We start from the raw sequence: 23,860 nt of genomic DNA on the forward strand, positions 1-23,860 counted from the left end.
TTAAGGACTGTACACTAATAGCTTGGACCTAACTTTACAGCATAAGCTTAGTAAATGTAGGATTCGTTCACTGCACGCCTACTACGTGAGTTGTGGAAAATACAGAAATAAGAAAATGACCTTTATCCTCAAGGAGTTTACAAAATAAACACAGATAACTAATCACAGTTATCATAAGTGTGGCACATTAAGGGAGGTACACAAAGCATTATGGAGAATTCCCTGAGGGACTGGCAAAGGCTTCTTAAAAACATCTAAGAACCTTTTCTTTGAAAGCTGCCCTGGGCTTTCTTTCATCAAATCACCCAACAGGAATAAATACTCTCAAGCCTCTTACCTCAACCACCAGGAATTGATATTCAAGCCTCTCTCAATTAGGGCATACCTACATGCAACACCTCTCATGTTCTTTCCCCCCCCCCTTCAATTTATTTATTTATTTTTGGCTGCGTTGGGTTTTCGTTGCTGCACGCAGGCTTTCTCTAGTTGCGGTGAGCGGGGGCTACTCTTCGTTGCAGTGTGTGGACTTCTCATTGCGGTGGCTTCTCTTGTTGCGGAGCACGGGCTCTAGGCACATGGGCTTCAGTAGTTGTGGCACGCGGGCTCAGTAGTTGTGGTGCACGGGCTTAGTTGCTCCACGGCACATGGGATCTTCTCGGACCAGGGCTTGAACCCGTGTCCCCTGCATTGGCAGGCGGATTCTTAACCACTGCGCCACCAGGGAAGTCCACGTTCTTAAAATACAAAAGTTTATCTCACGTCCACGTCAATGTTGTTTGATGAAGCTGGCAACATTTGCAATGAAACAAGGACTCAAAAAACTTTTAAATGGCTTTGACCTTCTTTCTCAGTAAAGAGTTGCTGCTTTGCATACTGGTTCTGAGAAGCGTGAAATTGGTGTCCAGTTAAATTACACTTATTACTCCTCCCGAGTTAGTGAAAGGAGAAAGTTATCTCAGACTCCTGGTGAACCAGCCAATATAAATACCTGGGACGAGAAAGCTCCATTCACACAAGGGAATGTCTAACTGATAAGGAGTTTATTGAAATAGAACCAAGAGGCACAGCAAGCTGTACTATAGAACTGAATGTGCTTCAAATGCTCAACAGACTTGGGTTCATAATTCTCAAATGACCATGAATTTCTCACTTCAAAGTAAAAGAAGGACAATGAGATATTAAAATAACTCTTAGGGGTATCATGCTGTAGGTACATCACGAAATTTGCATCAAGTCAATGAAAATGAATAGTTGAGTAATAAGACTGAGCCATAAAAAAGTGATTATGTATACAATTACTGTGTTTGCTAATCTAGCTGATGGGCAGATGGTACGGTGCTCTTAGAAATCATCCCTGTAATGACTCTGTAAAAGATTGAGTGTCCCCTCCTCTCCATTAATATACCACCTGATATTCAGTGTACGGTTTCTTAAGTTCACTTGGTTAAAATAGAGAAAGATATGTACTTATATCCACTTTTAAACTTGAATTTTAAACAGGAACCTGGATTTCATTGTAAGTTAATGATTCTGCAAGTTATAATACCACAATCATTTTTTTTCTTACATTATCCACTATTGGATTGGGCATTTTACATCTTTTAACACAAAGTGTGTAGAATTTCTAACAGAAATGGTTAGATGTTGTACTTTTCACTGTCATCACAGGAAAAACCCTCTTTACAATCTTTTGCATTAAGCCTAGAAAATGCTTCGTCTCTGGACACCTAAATGTCTCTCAAATATTCCTAGATGAAATTCAATTGGACAAAATTCACCTTAGGTACTTTAGGAATGGCAGTAATAAACAAAAACAAGGTATTATAAAATGGGCAGAAGACACCAGGAAGCTGAATAACACTAAAGTAATTTTATGATTTTTAGTATCTTGCACACAATGGAAAGGAAATATTCTTTAATGGCAACAGCTTATATTTGCTAAGCTCTTTCCAGTTTTCAAGGGGCTTTTAAATGTATCATTTTATCTGGTCCCTCCAATAACTCACAAAGGTGAGTAAGGAACAGAGTATTATCCCCACTTTATAGATGAAGAACCAGAGACCACGAGAGATTAGGTGAATTGTCAAAAAACTAGATGAAAAAGCCATGCCTTCTGACTCCTAGTCTAGCATTCTTTCCACCACACGTTCTTAAGTATGGAGTTATTAAGTATTAACTAATAATAGTGTGATTGTTCCACCTCAGCATTCTTCTAAGTTCACTCAGCTTCTCAGCTTTCAGTTAAAATTCCTAAATAACTACTTTCCAGCCTCATCTTCAAAAAAGAAAAGATGTGTGTTTATGTGTTATAAGAAGACGTTTGTGACAATGATTTGGTATCAGCACACCATATCCACCTGACCTTCCCCGCCTTGTTCTAACCTGAGACCAGAAACAATAGTTAACTGTTAAGCAGACCCTTTAATTGGCCGAGAGCAAATCCTCTCAGTGCCTCACACCCATCACTGAATATCTCTATCAAATTGGTGGATTTATGAGAAATGGGTAAATATTTATTAGTGCCTTTTCTTACACCTAACAGTAATCGATGAGGACTTCAAAAGGTATCTAGCATAGAAACACTTGAAAGCAAAGAAAACTATCACTGGGTGGGGAAAAAGCAGGTCCTGGTTAATCACCTCAAAAACTTTCACTCAATCATTTTATTCAGCTAACATTTACTCATTATATCAGGAACAGTGCTCTGGATGGACAGAAGTAAAAGTAGAGCTACCACTGATTGAATGGTTACCCTGTCCTGGACACTAATATAGGTGATTTGTGAGAATTATCTCATTTAACAAATTAATGAGGTAAGTATAGCTTTATACTTTTCATTTTATAGCTGAGGAAACTGGAAGTTTACGTTAGATGCTCCATGATATGCAGCAGGTAAATGCCATTCAGGGATTTGAATCCAAGCCACCTGATGTCAGAACCTGTGCACTAAAACAGGCTTCTGCAAACCACAACTCATGGGGCAAATGCAGCCCGCCACCTGTTTTAGTACAGCCCTAAGAATGGTGTTACGTTTTTAAATGGTTGGGGGAAAAAAATCAGAAGAAGAGTATTTCATGACATTTGAAAATTACATGAAATTCTAACTTCAGTGTCCATATATTAGAACAGTCACACTTGTTCACTGACATACTGGCTATGGCTGCTTTCACATTACAATGGCAGAGTCGAGTAGTTGCAACAGAAACCATACATGGCCTGCAAAGCCTGCAATATTTACTATCTGGCCCTTTACAGAAAAATGTGCTGACTTCTGTGCTAAGCATTTCAACTTTATGCTTATTTAACATCTCTACCTGGATGTCTTAAGTAGCATCCCAAACTTACCATATCCAAAATCGAACTGATTTCCTCCACTACCCACATCCAGATCCATATTTTAATAGCCTTCACCTTGGAAAATCCATCCTTCTAGCTGTAAAAGCCATAGACCTAGAATATCTCTGAGCTCTTTCTTTCACTCATGTTCAAAACCATCAGCAAATCTGGTCAGCTCTGCCTGGGAAACATCCAACCACATCTCATTCCTCCACTGCTAGCACCCTGGCCCAAGCCATCACCACCCCTTTTCTGAATTACCACTATTACCTCTAAGTCCCTCTTGCTTCAGTTCTTGCCCAAGACAGCAGCCAGAATACTCTTCCACTCAAAAGCCCTCTTGGTGCTGGCCTGCTTCCCATTGCTGCAGACCTCTTCCCAGATACCATCCCATTAGACAGGCCCTCCCTCTCCACCCAACCCCACACCTGCACTCCTAGGCCCTGGGACTCCTTTTCCCCCGCTTTACTGTTTCCCATATTATCACAATCTGCCATTCAACATGTTGACGAGGTTTTAATTGAATTTAAGCTCCACGAGGGCAGAAGTTTAGTTCACTTTCTTCATTAGCATATCTCTGGCACTACCAGGGCCTGGCATATATTAGGCAGATATCTGCTGAATCAGTGAGAAATGGTCCCTACACTCAAGAAGCACTCAGTTCAGTGACATACAGAGACAGGTGAAGATGATCAACCTACAAATATTTGTACTGAATGGGGCTGGATAGTTTATTTCTTAGTTTATCTAGTTTCTTATGAAACAACCTATTCTAAATCAATCAACTTTGGGGGTCTCAATCAAAGCAAAGAGAAAGCTAGCTTTGTAACCTCATGGTCTATGTATGAACTTATCCTAGACAACAAATATACTTCATCGAACAGGGGCACTGATTGGGTCCTCAAGCTCCCATTCTTAAACCCACTGCTTCCTTTTGTTTCAGCCTTAATTGCCTTCTTTGCATCTCTGTCAAATTCTAGGGTCAGGTAAATCAGAGGTACTTCCTCCACTCCTCATCCTAACTCTTCTCCTGAGTCCTACTATTTAGCTCCTGTCCTCCAGTTTTGAAAAAGACATTCATTTCTTGGCCACAAGTGCAGTGAAACAGCTTTCACAAAGACAATTTATCCTTTAAAACACTACCATTTCTGAGAACGTGCTCAAGTTTAGTCAATGTTTGGGAAAGCCGACAGTAGCACTCTACTGTTTGACCTGGAGACAATGCAGTTTCTAAACATACAGGGGAAAATATCTGGAAGGAGTTCCTTAGTAGTAAAATGCATCAATGAACAAACAACACAACAATACGCAAAACTACCAAAGTAAAAATGACATTATCTTCGAGAATGATCTGCATGCTTGGCGTCTTCATTTCCTGGCCACTTTTTAACGAGAAAAAGCAGTTACAGTGCTAAGGTACTGATTTTTAAATATATACATGGGAACACCACAAATGTGGTAAAAGAAGAGAATCACTGACAAGAAATAGTCATACCCTCTCCTCCAGTCTAGCCAGCTGCTCTTTGTAGAATGCATCCTGCTTCTTTATCATCCGATCTTTCTCTTCCAGCTGCTTAGCCTAAAAAAAGAAATGAAGAATATACTATATGAAGAAAAAGCAGTAACAGCAAAGCAGAAGTATAAATTGCATTAGAAATAAGTATTCAAAGATGAAGATTTTTGCAATCTATTAGGTCTCTGCCATAGAAAAAACATTAATAAGATGAGGACTGCTGCATCTAAATGTAAAGAATGAGTCTGCATTGCACTTGTTGTTAACTGTAACAGGTGTGTCTTACTTTGTCCAAGTGTTTTTGATAATGTCAGAATACAGCACAGACAGTTTTATTTAACTTCTCTTTCGAAGAGTAATTTCAAGGATTAATATTTTGCACAATAAAACTTTGATTTTATTCCAGGTATAAGACACGTGGTTATTAACCAGCTTTCTGGAGCGATAACCACAAGAAAACGCCTATATAAGATTTTGTACATCAACCTTAACGTTTGAGAACCCTTAACCCACCCAGTGAAACCAGCATATAAACACATGTATTTTCTACTTCCTTTCTAATGAAGTAGCTGTCTTTGGCAAAAAGGGCAAAAACTATTGTATTTGTTTACTTGAATAATTTTAAATAATTAATAATAAAATAATAAAAGTAATTTAAAAACTCTTAGTTATCCCACTTCTAATTCATAAGATCTTTTTTTTTACAAAATTAAAAATCAAGTATTAAAATATTTAATCTTGAAAAAAATAATGATAAAGATGCTTACTTTTGAATGTTTTTCAAGCTAAGTTTAAAAATGCATTTCTTTGAAATCTTGCCATTTGGAACAACATGGATGGACCTAGAGGGTATTATGCTAAGTAAAATAAGGCACACAGAGAAAGACAAATATTGTATGATTTCACTTACATGTGGAATCTACAAAACAAAACAATGAACAAACATAACCAAACAGAAACAGAGTCATAGATACAGAGAAGAAACAGACTGTCAGAGGGGAGGGGTATGGGGGAGGAGAGAAATAGGTAAGGGAGATTAAGAGAAACAAACTTCCAGTTACAAAATAAATGATTCACAAATGCGAAATGTACAGTGTGGGGAATGTAGTCTATAATTAGTTAGTATCTTTGTATGGTGACAGATGGCAACTAGACTTATCATGGTGATCATTTTGTAATGTACAGAAATATCGAATCACTATGGTGTGCACCAGGAACTAACACAGTGTTGTACGTCAATTATACTTCAAAAACAAACGAACAAAAAGACTCATGGAAAAAGAGATCATATTTGTGGTTACCAGAGATGCAGGGAGGGGGAATTAGATGAAGGTAGTCAAGAGGTACAAATTTCCAGTTGTAAGATAAATTAATATTAGGAATGTAATGTCCAACATGATAAGATAATTAATACTGCTCTACCTTATAAATGAAAGTTCATAAGCGGGTAAATCCTATGAGTTCACAAGGAAAAGCATTTTTTTTTCTATTTCTTTAATGTTGTATCTGTACGAGATGATGGATGTTCACTAAACTAATTGTGGTCATCATTTCATGATGATATAAGTCAGATCATTATGCTGTGCACCTTAACCTTATACAGTGCTGTATGTCAATTATATCTCAATAAAATTGGCGGGAAAAGAGAATGAAAAAATGCATTTCTTAAACTGTTGTTTCTATTTTTATTATGTTTAAGTGACCTTTATCTCTGAGAGAACAGAACTCCCTACAATACCCCATGTTAGAAAAGTTTTTAACATATTTTTTGTTCAATGAATGTTGAATACATGCCTGACTAGTAATTTTAAGAAATAACAGAAGTATATATTTTGGCATTCCCATTCTTGTGCCATATTTTCTTTGCAACATGATCAAGGGTCGCCTGGCTCAACCGGTGCAAGGGTGACTGTCACAATATGCTTAATTTAGGTGAACCCATTGGCTCATTTGTTGTAGGTCATTGTTTTGCTACTTACTTTGACTTCAATATCCTGCAGCATGTTAAAAACAAAGAAACAGTTATTTAACAATGTAAGTACTTTTTTTCCCCCTAATGTCAACCAAGAAATCTGATAGATAGAATCTAAAACGCACACCAAAGACAGCAATGGGGAAAAAAATAAGAGGACTTGCTTAAACTTGGCACACATTTAAATGTGACCGTGCTATTACAGTGTGAATAGAAGATTTCAATGAAAAGTTCATGCTGCTTGGAAGCACAGGAATAATTAAAAAACAAAATATTGAAATTAGATAAAAATACATGTATATGCAAGTATATAATCTATGACTCCCTGATACAGCACAGTAAAAACCTCACTAGTCTGTCAGGAATATAAAAGAAAAAGTAAATGGAGAAAGAATTTTTGATAAAGTGTGAAGAAAATATTCATGACTATATGATCTAAAGAGAAAAGATCTTTCTAAATTCAACACATACCTCCAAAATATAAAGGAAATGCAAAAGAATGGATTTATGAGAACCTCCATTAAATAAAAAAACATTAAATAAAATGAATAAGCAAATGACAAAGAAATACCAACCTCTAACTGTGAAATTAGTGTTACTAACATATAGAGCACTTAAAAAATAAGCCCTCCACCCCACCCTGCTCCCCAAAAGAGCCAAGAGAAAAACATGCAAATGACATAGACTGGCAATTCACACAAAACGGTAAATAATAAACACATTAAAAAAAAACCCAACCCCACAAGAAATCAAAAAATGAAAATTAAAATAACAAAATTCCATAATCCATCTATCAAATTTAAAAATATAAAAACAATATTGCCCAGGATACAGGAAAAACACGCTCTTCAAGACACTGTCTGTCAGAATGTAAACTGGCACAAGTATTTTAAAAATCCATTTGACAAAATGTAAATAAGTTTGAAAACTGTACATATGCACTGAGATCTAAACACTCCACTTTTAGGACCTTAAGTAATTATGGCAACATGCAAAGATATTCATGTTAAGATTATTTAGAATTGCAAAGAAACAAAAACAAAAACAAAAACCAATCTAGGGACTTCCCTGGTGGCACAGTGGTTAAGAATCCACCTGCCAATGCAGGGGACACGGGTTTGATCCCTGGTCCGGGAAGATCCCACATGCCGCGGAGTAAATAAGCCCATGTGCCAAAACTACTGAGCCCGCGCGCTCGAGGGCTCGTGTGCATCAACTACTGAAGCCCGCGCACCTAGAGCCCGTGCTCCACAACAAGAGAAGCCACCGCAATGAGAAGGCTGAGCACCTCAACCAAGAGTAGCCCCCGCTCGCCACAACTAGAGAAAGCCCGCGCGCAGCAACAAAGACCCAACGCAGCCCAAAAAAAAGACAAAAAAACCAATCTAACAGTTAAATTAAAATATACTCAATACATACTAAGTAAGAAAAAGAAAAAGACTATAAACAGAAAGGACAGTATGATCTCTTTTTTTGTAGGGAAGAAGAAAAAAACAAAAGACCAGAAGGATATTCAACAGAAGTTATAGCAGGGTGGTAAGCTTATGGACAGTTTCCAATTATTTTTCTTTATATTTTCCATATTAAAAATAAACACACTTTGTAGTCAAAAGACAAAGGAGGGAATTTTTTGAGGTGAGGGAACTATTCTGCTTCTTGATTATGGTGGTGGTTAGATAAGTGCATGCATTTGTCAAAACTCAAACAACTCTATATCACAAAGAATGAATTTAACTGCATAAACATTTAAGTCGATCCAAATAGAGCATATTAAAATTTATAAACACAACTATATAAATATATGGATGTGTGTGTGTATATCTCTACTACTGTTAATTTGCATATCAGTTAGCCAATTTCACTTCTAGGCATTTAATCCTAGGAAATATTAAGAAAAGCACACAAACATATCTAAGAAAATGCAGCCAACATTATTTAAAGCAACAAAAAAGTGGGAACAACAGAGGTCTGTGTAAATAAGATATGGGCCAACAACAGGATATTTATTATAAAGATTTCAGTCTAGCCATAATGCTTAAACATTGAGAGCCATTAAAAAATAATGTTTTAATAGAATAATTGATTTTTTAACTCAAAATATTAAAGGGGGGGAGAATGGTCACAAATTACCATGTACACTGAGTTCCTAATTTTGGTTAATAAACAGGGGTAGGGGACAGAAGGGAAGGACAGGGAAAGTTGAGCAACCAGTTATGTAGACATAGGAAAAGTGTAATGTATGCTAAGATGTTAACAGTGGATACGATACGCATAGTGGGATAGTTTTCTTACTTAGACCATTCTCTATTTTCCAAAATTTCTATAACAAAGTTATACTTCTTTAATCAAAAAAATATTTTTTAAACATATCACATACATTTATCCTTGACTATCAGATGGAAACATAACATGGTACAAAAGCTGTAAGAGTGAGTGATTCAGCGATTATATTAACAACCAAAAAAATTTAACAACTTGAACAGTTATTTATAGCATGGAAATTATTTTACCTACTACATGCTTAATGTGTTAGCACTTGATTCTCTCCCCCACTAAATGCATGACATTACCCACCATGGTTCTTAAAACATTTTCACTAAATAATGTTGCTTTTGTTCACATATAGTTGCACAGTGAGATTTCTTTTTTTAAGCAAAGAAAATGTAACAGATATTCTACTACAGCTATTTAGAAAACACTAAGAATTCAATACCACAAGTATACTGCTTCAGCCTAATAAGGACTACACCAACCACCAAATTTAATTTTGAGAGGCTGATTACAACCTAAATAAAGGATATGCAGAAATATCCATATTCACTTTTCTAAGACATAATCCTTGGAATTTTTTTTAAAGCAACATGCCAAAAGGTCAGATATGCATACTGAAGAGGAACTACCTCCAAAGCCCTGAAAACACCCAACCACAGGCTAACAACACAAATCTCTCCCTCGACTGTCAACAGAATCAATAGTCTGAGATCTACTGGGGACAATAATAGAGCAAGAAAGATGGCCACAACACCTCAGCGGCACATTGCTTTGAAACAGTTAATGTGAGGCTGGGAGGGAAAGTCACACAAATGAATCCTGAAAGTTACATAAGCCTGGGATACACTGACTACGCTAATAGCTGCCGAGGATGGACAGTCACACGCAACTTAAGAAAAAGCGGTAAACCAACTGCAAGGAATAAAACTTCTATGTATAACTCTAACAGACATGGAATCACTGTACACGAACAAATGAAAACAAAGAGGATTAAAACATTATTCACTGTTATAGCAGAATCGTTTCTTAGGGGAAAAAATGGATATAAAATTTTCCACCCACCTCCTGTTTGCTATTCCTCCTAGAGAGGCAATGTGTACTCATTAGTTTTCAGATCCTGTTAGATTTGGGATAACGTGATTGGGCTTGAAAACATGACAGAAAATGCCTAAGTGCATCATTACGGAAAACAAGAGCATCCCATATACAAGAGAAGGAAAATAAGGAAATCAAGTTTTAAGAAACCCAACACATAAACATTTTGATGTTTTCACTCAGTGTTGGTAGCCAGATTCAAAATGAAGTACACAACACATATTTATTTCCTTAAAGACTCGCCTCTTTTCAGAAGAGACCTGAAGGTGTTTACAACAAAGGATATAATTAGGCCAAGAGAAGTAAAAAGTGGGACTACGTCTATGACAATAAAGGTAGCTTTCCATGTACCTTTCCATGTATGCTCCTAGAGAAGTCTTCATAGCAACAACTTTTTGGCATGTTAATTCAGCCCTCTTATGCCTGGCTGCTCCTGGGGACTGAGATATGGCACAGGGTGCACAGCACTGGGAACACAGTGACATCATAATCACCTAGCTCAGAGGCAGTACTGTTACTTTGCACATCAAGTACAAGGCATGTAAGGGAAGATTCTGTGCTACAGGAAAGCTTGTACATTTTAAATGACAAAGTTTCTTGAAGTGCCAGTGTTCAATTTTAATAGCTAGAGGTAGAATAAAAAGCAGGTATCAGCTCAATTTTCCATGGGATGATGTTATGAAGCCAGAAGTTACTAGGATTGAGAAAAGGTAACAACTCTAAATCAATCTAAACAGGAAATCCCTATAACTACACTTCCTATCGTTCTAAATCTTATAACACATCTGAAACACACATATAATGAACTGGGAAAGATTTAATCTTTCACAATCATGTGGATAATCTGTGGTAGGCAAAAATCAACCTATATATCTATCAACTCAAACAGGCAAATAAGAGCAGGGAAAAGAGCTTTATTCTGTGTCAGAACTACATATAAACCACAATACAAACGAAAATAAAATCATATGCTGACATGTAACAGAGAGAAAGAATGGAAATATCCAAAGGGGTTGAACCATAAACTTATAAGGTAATACTATATTTAGAAGGAATAGACATGATCACTGTGAATATCAATTAGCCATAACAAAATAACTAAAGTGGCCATGTATTCAATTAGCTGAATACTAGACTTCTGTTACAAATGAGAAATTACATAGGGTTCACTGAGCCTTTATCAAGTGGCATTAATAAACAAAGACTTATACTCAAAGCACTGTTTTCCAAACCACACCAGAAGGTGACCTTCAAACGGGTAACTCATCTACGTGAACCTGAACGATGCCCATCCTATTATCAACTTTAGCATAATTTTCAATGACTACTTAGAGGCATTAAGCACAAGCTATGAGCAAACCCCAGCCTGAAATATTATGTCCACTAACACAGTAAGACCTGATGGAAGCTCAATACAGGCCAAGAGATGAAAGACAAAGACCATTCTTCCAAAAGACTTCTTGATCCGAAGTCTGAAAGTCACATCCAAACCCCCAGGATTTGATCAAATCCGTTTGTTTCGGTTTATTTTGTCTTCCCAAAAAGAGCTTCAAGACCCTGGTCCACATGTCAGCTTTTTCATACTGATAACTTACTGGAAACAGCCTATCCAATACGTCCCCTGCCATTTGGGGGCATATCTGCCTACTCTCTTGAAAAGAGAGCAAAGGCAAAGATAGGTGGTTTTTCAAATTAAAAAAGTAGGACTTCCCTGTTGGCACAGTGTGCCAAGGCAGGGGACACGGCTTCGATCCCTGGTCCGGGAAGATCCCACATGCCGCAGAGCAACTAAGCCCATGCGCCACAACTACTGAGCCTGTGCTCTAGAGCCCGCAAGCCACAACTACTGAGCCCGCATGCCACAACTACTAAAGCCCACGCGCCTAGAGCCCATGTTCCGCAACAAGAGAAGCCACCAAAATGAGAAGCCCATGCCCCGCAACGAAGAGTAGCCCCCGCTTGCCACAACTAGAGAAAGCCCGCACGCAGCAACGAAGACCCAACGCAGCCATAAATAAATAAATAAATAAATGTTCCTTTTAGAAAAAAGTAAACCAACAATGAAGTGAGGAGGTTGTCAGGTACATAAATTAAAACAGAAAGCAACCTAGTGGTACTTTGCTTTAAATTTTTCCAGTAGTTCTCTCATAACATTTGCACACATTGTGCTACTTGACAAAAAGCAGCAAAATCAAGTGCTAGATGAAATCAGAAACAATTTTACAAGCTTTCTTCTATAGCTTTAGAGAGGAAAAAACATTTTTAAACCATATATTTACTTCTCCAGCTTTCCAGTGCAATTCAGAACTTACTAGCACTATGACGTACTCGGAAATCCACTTGGTGGGGAGTCAGGAGACCTGGATGCCCATTTTAGCACTGCTACATCACCAGGTGACCATGCACTGACCCAGTCCAGACCCCTACCCAAGTGCCAAAACTCCTTTTGAATGTTCTTCCTTCATGTAGTTTTTGCCATGTCATACCCTGCTGCCTCTCACACTTTTACACCTAATAAAACTTTTCCACATGTCTCTTGGGGTATCTGTTTTTGACTTTGTCTTGTATTATACATGTTTACTTACCCACTGTTCCTGTCCTCAACTTTAGACTCTCGAAGATAAGAAAAGAGATTTACTCCTCTCTCTTCCACAAAGGAAACACTCAGGACAGGGTAGCCAAAATGAAATTAAGTGCATCGAGGGGAAGAGTTTGTAGGAGAGGTAAGTAGACAGCTTCTGGGAAACAAATCTGTCACAGGATGCGAGATTTACTTCAAAGTACTACAGCATACTCAGTGTGATAGTATGCATACACATTACTTAGATTAAGCTCTGAAATAGGTGCTGCCAGCATATTAGTCAAGAATGCGCAGTCCAGAAGCGATCAGCAAGTATTCTTATCGAAAATTCAAATTTGGAAGCTCAAAAAGTAGGGGTTGCTACAACTAGGGCTTCACTCATCCATGTCTTGATCAACAACGATGTTTTGCTAGTTAGCACAGTGACTGTTGGAAATAACATTTTATTAGCGAAAATGGTTCGTTAACTAGCATGATAAATGTTAGATGTTCTATCAGTAAAATGAAAACTATGGAAAAGATATAAGGGTTAGCTAACATATTATAAAGATACTCCTACACCTGCTGTGTGAACAAGTTATGAGAATATTCAAGGTGATGAGAACAAGGCCTGTAGCTTCAACTATAGGGAGGGTGCCTCAGGCTTGATCTCTAAACAGTCCTGTGTGCAGCCTTTGGTTTAGGGCAGAGATTCTCACCTTCGGCACCACTGCTACTTTGGGCCAGATCACTCCTTACTGAGGAGAGCTGTCCTGTGCATCAGAACGTTTAGCAGCGTACCTGGCCTCTATGATGCCTGTAGCACTGCCCCCACAAGCTATGAAAACCAAAAATGCTTCCAGACTTTGCCAAATGTCCCTCAGGAGGCAAACTTCCCCCTGCTGAGAACCACTGGTTTAAGAGGACTGCTGGCTGTCTAAGGCCAACTATAAGCAGCCTCCTCTGCCTCAGGTGACCCTTCCCTGCAAAGAGCACTTAAAAGAAGAGACAACTGGGACTTCACTGAGCTTCACAGGACAAGTTGTATGAACCATTTTGTACCTGCTCGCTAATAAATTTTTGTTGAGTAAATGTCTGCATGTATTGTAGAACAGGGCTGGAGACTTGCTCACGTTATAACCTGGTTGTAGGGCTGCCTGCAAAGGTATAATGTAGAAAAGCAATGAGAGTGGCTCACATGTATGTAAGGTAGTTAATCATATCCCAGTGAGAGAAGAAATTGGAAGTTTTAATTCATTCTTTTTGAACTAAGTAGGAAAAGCACAAAACAGGTACATATAGGTCCTGGCTTTTGTATGGCTCTCTAAAAACAGAATCAATGCCCATATAACATAAGATTATGAATCCATGTAACCGATGTTCAGTTCAGGCAGAACTGACAAGCACTGGCACTGGTTGTTTCACATTTGCTCTGCTTGGGCAGTGACAATGCCAGACCTTTTGTTAAACATTTTATAGAACATTCCTAAGAACAGGCATGTTATGATTCCATTATAATTTACAATTACAAGTTTCACGTTACAAAGCAACGTGATATTTCAACATGAAATTTCAACATGAAAGGTGCTGAAACATATCACCTCATCAGCTCGGTGTCATATATTCTATGCTCCTCTCCCAACAGCCATTTAAAAAAAGAACACCCATCACGATACTCAGCACATAAGAAATAGTAAATGAATGCTGAGGCAAAAGTGAAATGAACTGTTAGGGATTCAGACTTCTCAAATATGCAGTTTTTATCTTCTCTAATGAGACTAGCTTTAGCTCCTAAATGTCTATGGAATGCAAACATGCATCAAGTCTAAAAGACCATGTGTAATTAAATTCAGCAACTGCATAGAAAACAAAGTTCCAGAAGCCCAAGTTCTATAAAGTAAACAAATAAGGACTCTGTGTCAGAGAATCGTTAGTAAGCTCAGAAACTTTAAGGATAAGAATTATAATTGAAAGAGGAAAATGTGCTAAAAAGGGCCATATTCAATAAAACTACTGTGTGATTATAAGGACTGAGAGCAGGAAGGGGCTTTTATTATCAAATTCATCTGCAGAACAGATTGGTGTTATAAGCCATTGAATGTTACCAATTCAAAAAGGTAAGATGGAGGGTGAAATGGGCCACTTTCTAAAACAAGTTCAATTCACTGCTGCTAAACCAAATCCCACTAGCTCTCATTTTCTACCAAGAAATGACTATGTTCAGAATATTGGGGACTTCCCTGGTGGTCCAGTGGTTAAGAATCCACCTGCCACGCTGTGGTTAAGAATCTGCCTGCCAATGCAGGGGACACAGGTTCGAGCCCTGGTCCGGGAAGATCCCACATGCCGCGGAGCAACTAAGCCTGTGAGCCACAACTACTGAGCCCGCGTGCCACAACTACTGAAGCCCACGTGCCTAGAGCCCGTGCTCCGCAACAAGAGAAACCACCACAATGAGAAGCCCACGCATCGCAACAAAGAGTAGCCCGCTCGCCGCAACTAGAGAAAAGCCCGCGTGCAGCAACAAAGAACCAACGCAGCCATAAATAAATAAATAAATAAAAATATAAAGGAAGGAATGAATGAATGAATGAATCCACCTGCCAATGCAGGGGACACAGGTTCGAGCCCTGGTCCGGGAAGATCCCACATCCCATGGAGCAACTAATCCCATGTGCCACAACTACTGAGCCTGCACTCTAGAGCCCGCGAGCCACAACTACTGAGCCCGCGCTCCGCAACAAGAGAAGCCACCGCAATGAGAAGCCTGCACACAGCAACGAAGAGTAGCCCCACTCACAACTAGAGAATGCCTGCGCACAGCAACGAAGACCCAACGCTGCCAAAAATAAAAAATAAATAAATAAAAATAAATTTTAAAAAAAAGAAAAGGATATTGGGCATCCTCATCTCATTTATGGTGCTTTAAAGAAGACAGTACAGTGGAACTACATCACATGCACACTTAGCTTATGCAACTCCAAATACTCAGGTTAAAGAGGCGAGCGAAAAAAGTTCAAGTAGTGTGCAGGATCCCACCCATCCCACAAGCCTGGGCCAGCTCTACTCTCGGCCTGTCTCATCTCCTGCATGCCCCAACTCTTCCCAGTGAATGAAATGCTAGCGGTTCAAGGTAGTTGTCATTTGCAAAATCCTTAACTGAAAGCCAACACTCCATCTAGTGCTTAACCAAAGAAACCTACCGACTCGATAATGGGAGAAAGATAGCAATGCTGGACTCTTAAGAGTAAAGGTTAACAAAGGGAATCTTTGCTTCACATGTGGATTTTTTTTAGCTTTATTAAGGTATAACCAGCAAATAAAATTCACATGCTGATGTTAAAACTAAATCCTTAAATGAGATGTGACGTCACTGTACACCAAGGGAAAACTGTAACTGGAAAAGTATTAGAAGGATAAAAATTATATTTTAAAATATCCTCAGCAATGGCCACTGGTAATGAAAGTATGAAGGAGTGCTTGGCCCTTCAAGACATCCCATTTTCCCCCAAACCTGATAATGAGGGGATTTTTAAAAATCTTTAGCCTCTATATGAAGTTGACAGATGAATGGATAAAGAAGACACGGTGTATATATACAATGGAATACTACTCAGCCATGAAAAAAAGGAATGAAATCATGCCATTTGCAGCAACATGGATGGACCTAGAGTATCGTACTAAGTGAAGTCAGACAGAAAATGACAAATATCATATGATATCACTTATATGTGGACTCTAAAAGGAAAACAAAAAAGACATAAATGAACTTATTTCCAAAACAGAAAATGAACTTATTTCCAAAACAGAAAGAGACTCACAGACACATAAAACAAAGTCATGGTTACCAAAAGGGAAAGTGGGGTGGGGGGGAGAGATAAATTAGGAGGCTGAGATTAACATATATACACTAGTATGTATAAAATAGATAACCAACAAGGTCCTACTGTATAGTACAGGGAACTATACTCAATATTATGTAATAACCTATAAGGGGAAAGAATCTTTAAAAAATGTATATATACGTATAACTGAATCACTGTGCTGTACACCTGAAACTTACACACTATTGTAAATCAACTATGCTTCAATATACATACACACATACATACATAAAATCTTTAGTCTCTGTATGAAGTCTCCAGTTTAACTGACCAAGGAAAAGAGGTTGAGAGATGAGACTGTGGGAATAACTAGTGATAAACTCAAGCTTGAACAAAGCAAGAAGGGAAAGAAGTCCTAGAGGGGAATGGAAAGAAGAGAATGAACCCAAACCATGAATCATCCAGCTGGAAAGCAAAGGAGTACACAGGAGAGGATGTAAATAATCCACTTCGGTTCCTGGAGCTGGTTGCAGAAGTATGAAAAAACCGCCATTACTGCCCATCACAGGGGCCATGATGAATCAGACCTCTTTCTGACTCATTCATCAAGCCTAACTAGCTCAGACTTAGCTTTGTTCTCATCCTTATTTGTATACTGGTGTGGAAGGACCATATGAAGCAGAGAACTCTGGAATCACAAATTCCAGAATTCCTTGGCACACTGGGGAGTACCTTTCACCAGAGGTTTGCTAACAAGAAACTCAAAAACAGACATAACCAAAATGTCAATGTATAATTTTTAACATCCTATATCACTTTTAAAGACCTAAAACTACATAATCACATTAGAAAAGCCTCACAAACACAGCAATGAAATCACATTATAAAGCCTCACTACACCCACTTTGTTTATTAATATGCTTACTTATCCATTTATTAATATAGTTTAGGAAACAGCTGCAGACAAGAGACTTCCCTGAATTCTATAACCGGAAGAGTTGTGTCATGAAACAGTTTCTGACCCTTCCCACTAGAGCTCATTAAGCAGACCCCACCGTAGGTCTGGACCCAAGAAATAAAAAGCAACCTTGTAATTTTGATTGGTTTTGTCTGCTGGGAAGTCAGAATATTATTAACTATTTGACATGATATCCTGCCTGCTTTATGGTTATGGCTATCATTTTAATTATATATTATCTTTCTGGCTTAACAATCATCCTCCTGTGAGTATGATTTTCATTCATCCATCATTTGATCAGATGCTAGAAAGCTCCTAGCAACAGTTCAGACTGAGAAGTTAAGTGATCAGACTGCAGCTCAGAGGAATGTGACCCCCATTCTCAAAGCCACTAAAACCAAGTACTCGAAAAATGATGATCTTAATGACAAACCGTGAAAGACATTTGATGCCATATTTATCAGTTACCAAAAACACTCAGACAAAAGGAGAAAGAATCATATACATTTGAAGCAGGAATATACCTTACAAACTAAGGTCCTCAGATGTTAAAGATCTAATTCTGGGACAGCTCTACTCTCATGAGATCATAAAGCTACTTAGTCATGAGTTAAGAAGAGAATATAGGTTATCCTGACTCACATTTAACACTGGCATACTAAACAGTATCTCAGATACTCTTAAAAACCTGCCTGTGAATAAGAAAACTGAATCCAAAAATAAAAATTATTATTATTCCAAACCTAACATCACCGACCGCCCCCCCCAAAAAAAACCCATATATGTTTAAAAGCTACATTTGCATAGGTGATCATCTACAGAGCTTCTAAGATGCAATTCCTTTCCAGGGGCATTTACTATCTGAAATGAGCACTGCAGAAGTGGACAAAGATATTACAGACCACAAATCAAAACAGCTGCATGAAAATATATTCACTAAAAATAACAGACATATATGTTAAGCATAAATACCAAGAAGTGTAACTTATTTAGTATGGTAAATATTTTGCTGAAAGCTCAGCGTTGGTCCTTTAAAAATTTACAATATTGGCCAGCTTTTCTATTTTTTAAAGTGTTCTGTGATCCTTGACATTTGTTACCTTGAACAGACTATTCCAGGCGACAGTAAAGAATTAGTGCTTTTTTCTAACTGAACTAAAAAGACAGCCCGTTTGCTTTGAAAAAATGGCTACCACCTGCTATTAATCTGAAACTGAAAACAAGCAGTGTAATGACATTTAGCAAGTTAACACCCCCCTCCACCACTTTTCTGAAAGAGCATAAGTGACATTTCATAATCTTCCCAAAAATAAAAGAGTTCTAAGAAATAGGTTTATATTTTACTAATAATAAACTCCAAACGGCATATGAGATTATTAAAAACCAGACACTGTGCCCTTGACAAGCCTGGTTTGAGCTCTGAAGGAATTCACTCCCAAGTCCCCCCATCTTTTTCCTTTATTCTTTTAGTCTGGTGTCAGATGAATACAAGCAGTAATGATAGACACGATCAAGGAAGAACTGACAACTGGCTGAATGTGTGTAAACAGACTGCTTAGCTGGTCTTTGCAAACAGCTATCTTTTGTCCTGTTGGAGCTTTCTGTCACCTGAGGTAGCCTGCATCTTCAAGAGATGAAATGCAACAGAAAACTTTTTTTTTATGGGAGTAAAATTGCTTTACAATGTTGTGTTAGTTTCTGCTGTACAATGAAGTGAATCAGCTATACGTATATACATATCCCCTCCCTCTTGGACCTCCCTCCTACCCCCCCCCAGACCCCACCCATCTAGGTCGTCACAGAGCACTGAGCTGAGCTCCCTGTGCTATACAGCAGGTTCCCACTAGCTATCTATTTCACTCATGGTAGTGTATTCATGTCAAACCTAATCTCCCAATTCATCCCACCCTCTCCTTCTCCCCATGTCCACATGTCCATTCTCTACGTCTACGTCTCTATTCCTGCCCTACAAATGGGTTCATTTATACCATTTTTCTAGATTCCACATATATGCATTAATATACGATACTTGTTTTTCTCTTTCTGTCTTACTTCACTCTGTATGACAGGCTCTAGGTCCATCCACCTCACTACAAATAACTCAATTTTGTTTCTTTTTATGGCTGAGTAATATTCCATTGTATATATATGCCGCATCTTCTTTATCCATTCATCTGTCGATGGACACTTAGGTTGCTTCCATGTCCTGGCTACTGTAAACAGAGCTGCAATGAACATTGTGGTATGTGGCTCTTTTTGAGTTATGGTTTTCTCAGGGTATATGCCCAGTAGTGGGACTGCTGGGTCATGTGGTAATTCTATTTTTAGTTTTTTAAGGAACCTCCATACTGTTCTTCATAGTGGCTGTAACAATTTACATTCCCACCAAGTGCAAGAGAGTTCCCTTTTCTCCACGCCCTCTCCAGCATTTATTGTTTGTAGATTTTTTGATGATGACCATTCTGACCAGTGTGAGGTGATACCTCACTGTAGTTTTGATTTGCATTTCTCTAATAATTAGTGATGTTGAGCAGCTTTTCATGTGCCTTTTGGCCATCTGTATGTCTTCTTTGGTGAAATGTCTATTTAGGTCTTCCACCCATTTTTTAATTGGGTTGTTTTTCTGATATTGAGCTCCATGAGCTGTTTGTATATTTTGGAGATTAATCCTTTGTCCGTTGCTTCATTTGCAAATATTTTCTCCCATTCTGAGGGTTGTCTTTTCACCTTGTTTATGGTTTCCTTTGCTGTGCAAAAGCTTTGAAGTTTCATTAGGTCCCATTTGTTTATTTTTGTTTTTATTTTCATTACTCTAGGAGGTGGGTCAAAAAAGATCTTGCTGTGATTTATGTCAAAGAGGGTTCTTCCTATGTTTTCCTCTAAGAGTTTTATAGTGTCTGGTCTTACATTTAGGTCTTTAATCCATTTTGAGTATATTTTTGTATATGTGTTAGGGAGTGTTCTAATTTTATTCTTTTACATGTAGCTGTCCAGTTTTCCCAGCACCGCTTATTGAAGAGGCTGTCTTTTCTCCACTGTATGTTCTTGCCTCCTTTGTCATAAATTAGGTGATAATATGTGGGTGGGTTTATCTCTGGGCTTTCTATCCTGTACCATTGATCTATATTTCTGTTTTTGTGCCAGTACCATACTGTGTTGATTACTGTAGCTTTGTAATATAGTTTAAAGTCAGGGAGCCTGATTGTTAATTGATCTATTCTCCAAAGAGTTCCTGGAACACTTTGGAGAACTGTTCCAATTTGTTTGACAGAAAGACCTGGCCACCAACTTACTCAGCTCTAACTAAGCATACAGCATGACCTAAGCAGACTACACATAATTCACGACCATCCATAAATGACCCTGGAGCATTCTGAATAAACCAAACCCTATATACATGCTAACACGTTCAGTTAAATGCTAAAATAATTCACCTATCTGAAGAACAAAATAAACTTAATGTATCTATTCATTTATTTGACAACACTCAATGAAACCTATTTTATGAAGATCCTCCAACTGTCCTACTAGCCACAGCAGAATACAATGAATAACCAGCATCTCACTCAATGACCATAAATCACAATCCTAAAGCTCCGGTTTACATATGGAGCTATAAAACTGGCAACAATCCATCCCTGTCTACAAATGCTGTTTTTCAAGAACTTACAAAGTGGGGTGGAGGGCGGCACACAGGTTGTATAAACAAACAACTGTACTAAAAGATAATATATGATAAGGACAGTGAATGCTGCAAGGGAAATAAAAGATCTGATCAGCTGGACTGGAACTTGAAAACTGGATGAGTAGGATGCAGACGGGCAGAGATTGAGTCAAAGGCCACTGCAGGAAAGGGGACAATAAACAGAGGTCCAGAGGAGGGAAGACAGGAGGCCTCGGCAAGCCTATCAGTTGAAGAGGGAATTACAGTATGAGGGCCAGAGAGTAAGTGGGAACCGGACTGCAGGAAGACTTAACCGTCTGGCTAAGAGGTCTGGACTTCATCCTGTAGGCCATCGGGGTGCCTCTAAAGGTTTCTGAGTGCAATGAAAACAGCATTTTAGTAAGATTAACCTTGGTGTATAGGATGGATTAGAAAGAGGGGAGAATGCCAGTGGGGAAGCCATTAAGGGGGCGATTGAAAGGATCCACGTGTGAATAATAGAGGCTTACATGTGCTGAATGGCAGTTATGTTTCCACCAGCACTTTCTAAATACTGTCTTAAGTAAATGTACAGGGACTTCCCTGATGGTCCAGTGGTAAAGAATTCGCCTCACAATCAGGGGACGTGGGTTTGATCCCTGGTCAGGGAACTAAGATCCCACATGCCGCGGGGCAACTAAGCCCATGCGCCACAACTACTGAGCTCGCGCACCTGAACTAGAGAGCCTGCGTGCCACAAACTACAGAGCCCATGCACTCTGGAACCCGTGCGCCACAACTACAGAGCTCACGGACACTTGAGCCCACATGCCACAACTAGCGAGAAGCCTGCACGCCGCAACAAAGAGCCTGCACGCCACAAGGAAAGATCCTGCGTGTCGCAACTAAGACCCGATGCAGCCAAAAATAAAATAAAATGAATAAATAAATAATAAATAAAGTAAATGCAGAAATTCTAGTGAGAGGACAGTGAACTACAAAACTGAAAGAACAAACCATGCTCTACAACACAGGGGAACGTGCAAGAATTAACACAATGCATACCGTTAGCCATGCACGGAAAATCTCTGAGAAGAAATAACCACTGAAACCATGTAATGTGGAAATACATTTAAGATGTCAAACACTCTAAAATAAAGAGGAAAATATAATTAATTAAAGAGAAGGACAACTGGGTACATAATGAGGTATTAGGAATTGTTTTCTTTTTTTATTGAGGTATAATTGACATATTAGTTTCAGGTACAAAACATAATGACTGAAATGATCACAATAAGTCTAGTTAAAATCCTTCACTACACAAAAGTTTTTTTCCTTGTGATAAGAACTTTTAAGATCTACTCTCTTAGCAACTTTCAAATATACAATATGATATTATTAACTACAGTCACCACAGGAATTATTTTCTTTAACCACCAGTGGCAGTCTATGGTTGAAAATCTGGTATTTGAGAGAACTATGCTGCCATCACATGGGAAAATATAACTGAGAGTTTTCCGTATGGCCAGTACCAATGTCTTTGCATCAAAAAGTTCAAATTTGCTACAGTCTGACACTAAGTTTAAGTCCTTTACCCTGAACAAGACTACTATATAAAATCCCCAACCTTAGGAAAAAAATATAAATCTTATATATATATAAATTTTAAAATATCTTAATTTTAATATTTGTTCAGATATTTCACTGAGATGTCGTTTAGTATGCCACCTTTAAAATGTGAATCAAGGTAACCTGTATTCCATTTTTAACTTATGATTTAACTAGCCTTCTGATCTTAAAAGAATCCTTTAACATGTAAGGACTTTGGTTTCTAAGGCATGGCTGAAAAGTTAAAATTCTAGACTCTCCTAAAATGAAGAGATCAATCTTTTCAACAGATGGCTTAGATGTCCCAAGAAATGGGTCAGAAGCTTAAACCCTTGTCCTGGGTGCTGGGTCCAGGCCAGGTTGGCTCCTTTAGGTTCTGTAGACAATTCAACAAAATGGAAGACAGATCAAAGGGATAGATCTCTGAACTCAGGAGTCTGGGGAAAGCTGCTTCAAATAACAAAGATTAATAAAAACTAATAATTGTATAGCACTTAATGAGTTTATAAATTTTTCACATTAATATCACTTAATTCTCAAAACAACACCAGGACTAAATTAAATTCTCAAAGCTATGCCTAGAATACTGCACAGCACAGACAGAAATAGTAAAATAGGCAAACCCTGTCAAAATTATCACCCCCATTTTACAGTAGAACACACAAAGGGTCATAGAGGTGAAATGCATTGGCCTAATCACATGGCCAATAAATGGTCAAGATGGTCTTTTATCAACCACTCCTTCATTATTACACAACTACCTTTATCACCTTCTCTACACACCCATGCCAGGCTCTACTGACCATTCCCTTTTATAAACTCTCATGGCCCCAGCAGCCTACAGCACACAATTCATTCAGCAATAGCTATGGAGAAACTCCTACGTATGAGGCATTGTATAGAATGCTGTTGGTTAGGGGTGTGTTAGTCAGGTTTCTCCAGACAAACAGAACCAAAAGGATATATAGATATCAAAGAGGAGATTTATTACTGGAATTGGCTCACACAGTTACGAAAGCTGAGAAGTCCTACAATCTGCTGTCTGCAAACTGGAGGACTGGGAAAGTCAGTGGGGTAGGC

At 38.4% G+C, this 23,860-nt stretch overlaps 1 protein-coding gene across 1 annotated transcript in view; it reads right to left on the bottom strand.

Annotated features, from left to right (window-relative positions):
- The window catches only part of CHCHD3 (coiled-coil-helix-coiled-coil-helix domain containing 3), a 280,521-nt gene that overhangs the window by 92,237 nt on the left and 164,424 nt on the right, over positions 1 to 23,860 (bottom strand). Inside the window, exon 5 of the mRNA XM_061198062.1 lies at positions 4,832 to 4,915. Within this exon, the coding sequence (XP_061054045.1) occupies positions 4,832 to 4,915 (84 nt within the window). The remainder of the gene's footprint in view (positions 1 to 4,831; positions 4,916 to 23,860) is intronic.

This window comes from Eubalaena glacialis, chromosome 8, assembly GCF_028564815.1.
Source record: "Eubalaena glacialis isolate mEubGla1 chromosome 8, mEubGla1.1.hap2.+ XY, whole genome shotgun sequence".
Classification (NCBI taxonomy): domain Eukaryota; kingdom Metazoa; phylum Chordata; class Mammalia; order Artiodactyla; family Balaenidae; genus Eubalaena; species Eubalaena glacialis.